At 48.7% G+C, this 5,362-nt stretch overlaps 1 protein-coding gene across 1 annotated transcript; it reads right to left on the bottom strand.

Annotated features, from left to right (window-relative positions):
- Positions 1-70: 70 nt before the first annotated feature.
- On the bottom strand, positions 71-4,292 carry LOC106892679 (signal recognition particle subunit SRP68-like). The gene is made up of 5 exons (XM_014950057.1): positions 4,123-4,292; positions 2,022-2,088; positions 1,336-1,449; positions 139-334; positions 71-106 (listed from the first exon to the last, which is right to left on the bottom strand). The coding sequence occupies exons 1-5, from the start codon at positions 4,271-4,273 to the stop codon at positions 71-73; spliced, it is 564 nt and encodes a 187-aa protein (XP_014805543.1). The 5' UTR covers positions 4,274-4,292.
- Positions 4,293-5,362: the final 1,070 nt, after the last annotated feature.

Below are 5,362 nucleotides of genomic sequence, written 5' to 3' on the forward strand. Positions count from 1 at the left end.
GTTGACGGTTGGACAAGATGATCTTTAAGGTCCCTTCCAACCTAGAAGATTCTGTGATTCTGTAATCTCTTCACCCAAAATGCAAAGGTTTCCTGTCCAGCTTTTGCTGTGAGACAGGAACAAAGAATTGGTGTTTACCTGAGCTTCCAGCTTTGTTTTAGCATCCACTCTGTTACTCTCACACAGCCGCTCCAGCTCCTCAGCGTGTTTCACGGCTTTGCGCAGGCGCGACAGCAAGTGGAATCGTTTGCGAGGCTCCGTGTTTGCTTCCTGCTTCAGCTGCATGGCGTAACTCCAGGCTCGCTCTGCATCCATCAGAATCAACAGCAAATACCTACGGGGCAAAGGAAGATTGATGAAAAAATAATGACATTCCAACAAGTATTACCACGTCACCACTAGTTCTCTTCCATGCGAGCTGTAAAGTTTTGTAACAAAAGTTTAGCTTGGTTTCTTAACATTAGCTTTTCTTTCTTAACATTCTAAGCACACAAAGGCATATTATTCCTAACTCTTCTCTACTGTACTTCTCACTACAGAAATGTGATCACCCAACTGAGGCAGAGAATTTGGTACCATTCTGGAGCACTACACACATTGCAGAGACAAACGGATTTATGATTTTAGGTCATTCTTTAAAACTGGTTCAATATGGGTAAAAGTGTCTGTTTTCCCACCAGCTAATGCTAGAATAATTAATGCTAGAATGCATCTGGCTCCTTAACAAGCCAGGTGAAGACAGTATCATGTTTTCTTTTCCCCACAAGAAAAGATGCGACAGCAGACATTTCAAGTGTTTCTAAAAGATGGGAAACAAGTCCAAGATCCTGGCTGTTCTCCACATATTCTATCAGACCAGCATCCTGCCAAATTCTGAAAAACTAAAACTGGCAATTCAGTATTTCTATTCAAAGGGAAAGGATCATGTCTCCAACCACAACCTTGCTGGCTACACCATTTATGTTATCAGCATTCACATGCTGGGATGCAACTAATCTGAATAAGGATTTCCTCCTTAATATCAAAGTCATTTACTGATTTCATTATGAAAAGAAGCCATTTTAGCAACTCTGAGGTGAGAGAAGGAACTGGCTGTTGCCGCTCCTTCTTCTCCCACTTGTCCACATGATGAAGCAGGATCTGAGCAGCACCTCTTCCCCCTGCACTGCAGCCTCAACCTTCATCTTTTATTAGTATCAACAACACACGTACATCTCTGAAAAAAACCATTTCTGAATATACTGTACAGACCAGCTTTCCACCACGTGGAAAATAAATTACTGAAATGAAAGAAATTATTCACTAATACACTGAATGCTCAATTCCATCCAGTACCTGTTGTCTGAGAGAATCTCTTCAGTTACTTTCTTCCCCGTGAACTTGTGCCTGTTTCCCATCTTGAAGTTGAGTGTTTTTCGGAGCCGCCTCAGCCTGCGGGAGCAATAACCCCTAAGGAAAAGACAACCACAGTCAGAACAACTTTCTTTGCTGTGCTCTCACACCAGAAAAAAAAAAAAAAAAAAGGAAAAAAAAAAAGGACTAAAGGCTGTGACAGGCAACATTTTAACTAAGAATTCCATGTATGACATACGGTAAGAGCTAGTTCAGAAACTAGCTGTAAACCAGTAGTTAACAGAATAAAAGAAAGGTAAGAAGACATGTACTAATTCCTGATCATGGAAAATCAGAATGATGTTCTCTTTACTGTCTAATTGCTTTATGTATCTTTATTGATCACTGAATTCTGGAAGAGTATAGTGATTATCAGTGAGGTGTTAACAAACAAGCTCTCAAAGTGCAACAGAGAAACAAGAGTCTGTCTGTATCCTCTGAAACGGAACAGCCACAGCACACTATATCTAACGAATAAAAAATATGTGTACATTGCTTCACTTGGAGCAATTTGTCAATGGATATTTAGTTAGCAGACCATTTTTGTTGCCTGCTACAATGGGTTTACATTTTAAATAAAGTAAGCCAAGCCCCAGTAGTAACTCAGGAGATCCACACAGCTTACTAACCTGTACCTCTGGAAGTCTCCATGTCGCAAACCGTGCTGCTGCTGAGACTCCTTCACAATCTGAAGGACTGCATTAGTGTTAAGGCAGATCGACAGTACAGTCTGTTATCAGTTTTTTATTCTACCCCAAAATAATGGAACTCTAAAGGTTGCAGTAAGCAAACGTGCTTAGAACAGAGGGCACCCAAAAACCTCCTAAAGATGCACGACTGAGAGAACTGATGGCCCTAAAAGACCTCATGACTCCACTGCTTCCCTTCAGAGCTTTACGACTGTCACCAAGGCCAGGACTAAGATGTACCACAAGCACCTCCTCTTACAGACAATCACAAGTGCTCATTTCAGGATAATAAGCTATGCCAACAGACACATCTAGGCTAATCTGACTGACTGCCCAAGCTACGCTACATCCCGCCCCCCCCAGTCACACTTGTGACAGTTTTGTTGGCAAAAATTAATTGGAGAGAAGCTTTCCTGCTCTTAAACTTCCCATCTCTCAGGGAAAGGGCAGAAGTACCACAGAGCAGAATCACTGCTATCTTTCTGGCACAGCTCCCACAAAAAACTGGTTTCTGGATACAGAGAACCTCATAAAAAGAGCTTTTGGGAAGAATTCAGGGGGCTTATTTTCTACTCTAATCTTACTGTATATTACTGTAGCAAGTACTCCATGACAATGGCCTCTGAATTAAGACAGCATCGCTCCATGACTTCATATTTGCATCCTGTGCATTCTTGTCCATCCTGTGCTTACTTTATTCACTTAATGCTACCAAATAAAATCATACCATATTCTGGTAAATTTGCCAATGTCATTCATTCAGTTTACAAGGCAGACTATTTTGCAAAATAAAATCTCCATCATAAACAAGAAGTCTCTGTGCTGTATGTATTTATATCCCAAAACTTCCCTTGAAAGCTTTACCAAGATGCCTTAAAAACATAGAAACAAAGCCAGATTATACAATGACCCCATCAAAAGAAACACTATTACTATGGCCAGAGAAAAAGAAACCAACACACTCATACAGTCTAAAATGGCAGACCTCTATCAAAGTGTTTTCTTGTAATTATTCAGACTGTCTCTCAGCCTGAGCAGTTACTCATTGAATTCAAATCCTCCATTTTATTGACCTTTTCCCTGACTTTGGTATTCCTAATGTTACTGGGGTGACTACTGTGTCACCATCTTACTCTACAACTTTACAACACCTGCCATATGCTAAATGTAAACCTGCAACCTGATTTCAGTTGGGTTTTCCTCTCACCCAGAAGATAAAACTCGGCGCTCTCACAGCTGTGCAGCTGGACTGGTTTCACATGGAAGTTTCACACACAAAAATGCCATGACCTTTACATGCCACATCAGATTTCAGAAGTGCTAAATCTAGAAGAGCCAGTCTGCCATCTCTGCATACCTGTTAGATTTATTTTATCCGCTATTGCCCGCTTCAAGCATTAATATTACTGCCAGATTACTGACAGCCTGCTCTTATCTACTGCACGCAGCCTAGCGCAGAGTTCTACTTTGAAGGCTGACAGCCATCACACGGTTTGGAAGGAGAAACTACAAAGGTAAAGAACAAAACCACGATTCAAAAATGCAAAGCTGGCGCCCCAATTTCATCCCAATGAAACCCTCGCCGCCAGGGATGGTGCAAATGCCTCCGAGTTAGCCCAGGCTGTCACACTGACACTCTCTCAGGCCAGCATCACCCGAGGCCCTGACCCCAGGGTGCACAACCTGCTCTCAGATCACCTTCGCCCAGGTCCCCAACCCCAGGGCTCACAACCTGCTCTCAGGCCAGCATAGTCCGGGACCCCCAGGGCTCTAAACCCAGGGCTCACAGTCCAGCTACCGCCTGCGGATGGGTCAGCGCGGCCTGGATGGGCCCGCCGCCCTCAGCGCCGCCTCCGCACAAGGACAGGGGAGCTTCCACCGTCCCTCTCCCACGAGGAAGCGGAGGCGGCCGTGCCCGCCCGCCCGGGGCCTGCCAGCCCCCGCGCTCCCCACAGCGGCCGCCACGTCCCCCTGCCGCCCACGGGGCCGGGCCTGCCACGTCCCGTCCCCCCCCCGCCGCCACCGCCGCGGCGCAGGATGCTCTCCAGGCCCAAGCTGTCGCCGAGGCCGCCAGGCTGCGGTCCCGCCGGTCTCTCGTTCTCCTTGTTCTCCTCCGCTCCTCCTCCGCCTCCTCCTGCTGCTGCTGCTGCTCCTCCACGGCCGCCACCTGAGCCCTGCCGCTCCGCCGCCATCTTGCGCCCGGGCCGCCGCGTTGCATCATGGGCCGGGGGAGGAGAAGCGCGCGCCAAGGCCGGGGCGAGCGCCGCCGCCGCCGCGGGGGCAGATGGGATAGGGGAGGACCCGGGCAGGGGATGGCGGGGGAGGCCGAGGGGGACCTCAGGAGCGGCGACCCGGGGATGGGAGCCCTCAGCCGGGACGGGGGGCTCACTCGCGGTTTGGGTACACTCCACCTCCCCATGGCGATGGATCGGACCCTCCTATCCCCCCCTCCATCCAACCTGGGCAGCCCCGGGGGAGCCTCTCCGTCCCTCAGCACCTCCCCGTCCCGCCATGGCGGGGGCTGGTGTGGGCAGCCCTTTAGCAGAGCGGGTTTAAACTCCCCCCGGCCAAGCACCGGCCAAACTCTCCCCCCTCCAGCACCTGTAGGGCGGCAGGGAGTAGCTATTTAAAGTATAAACCCCAAGGGAAACTTTTAAGACCAGGTCCTGGTCTTAATAAATCTTAAAATCATAAAATGGGCCCAGCCAGGAGGGACTCCCAAAGGCCATCTGGTCCGACCCCTCTGCAGTCAGCAGGGACACCCCCAACTAGACCAGGTTGCCCAGGGCCCCGTGGAGCCTCTCCTTGAATATCTCCAGGGAAGGGGCCTCAACCACCTCCCTGGGCAACCCGTTCCAGTGCTTCACCACCCTCACAGTAAAGAACTTGCTCTTAATCACCAATCTAAATCTGCTCCCCTCCAGTTTAAAGCCATTGCCCCTCGTCCTGTCACCACAGGCCTTTGTAAACAGGTTCTCCCCAGCCTTCCTGTAGGCCCCTTCAGGTACTGGAAAGCGCTATTAGGTCTCCCCGGAGCCTCCTCTTCTTCACGCTGAACAACCCCAGCTCCCTCAGCCTGTCCTCATAGCAGAGGTGCTCCAACCCCCTGAGCATTTTCGTGGCCCTCCTCTGGACCCGCTCCATCGCATCCATGTCCTTCCTATTGAGGGCTCCAGACCTGCGCGCAGTATTCCAGGTGTGGTCTCAGAATCACCTCTCCAGATCTGGATACCCAAGGCAGATTTTATACAGTGTATAAATGGTTAAACTGTAGAAAATCT

This window comes from Calidris pugnax, unplaced genomic scaffold (genome assembly GCF_001431845.1).
Source record: "Calidris pugnax isolate Ruff unplaced genomic scaffold, ASM143184v1 scaffold9, whole genome shotgun sequence".
NCBI lineage: Eukaryota > Metazoa > Chordata > Aves > Charadriiformes > Scolopacidae > Calidris > Calidris pugnax.

Excerpts from the sequence above, each read along its gene's own strand:
- LOC106892679 (XM_014950057.1), bottom strand. The coding sequence starts at position 4,273 with ATGGCGGCGGAGCGGCAGGGCTCAGGTGGCGGCCGTGGAGGAGCAGCA. Across the intron at positions 2,089-4,122 it reads CGACAGCTTGGGCCTGGAGA|TCCTTCAGATTGTGAAGGAG; the intron begins GCATCCTGCGCC and ends ACACTAATGCAG. Across the intron at positions 335-1,335 it reads GAGATTCTCTCAGACAACAG|GTATTTGCTGTTGATTCTGA; the intron begins GTACTGGATGGA and ends TTTGCCCCGTAG.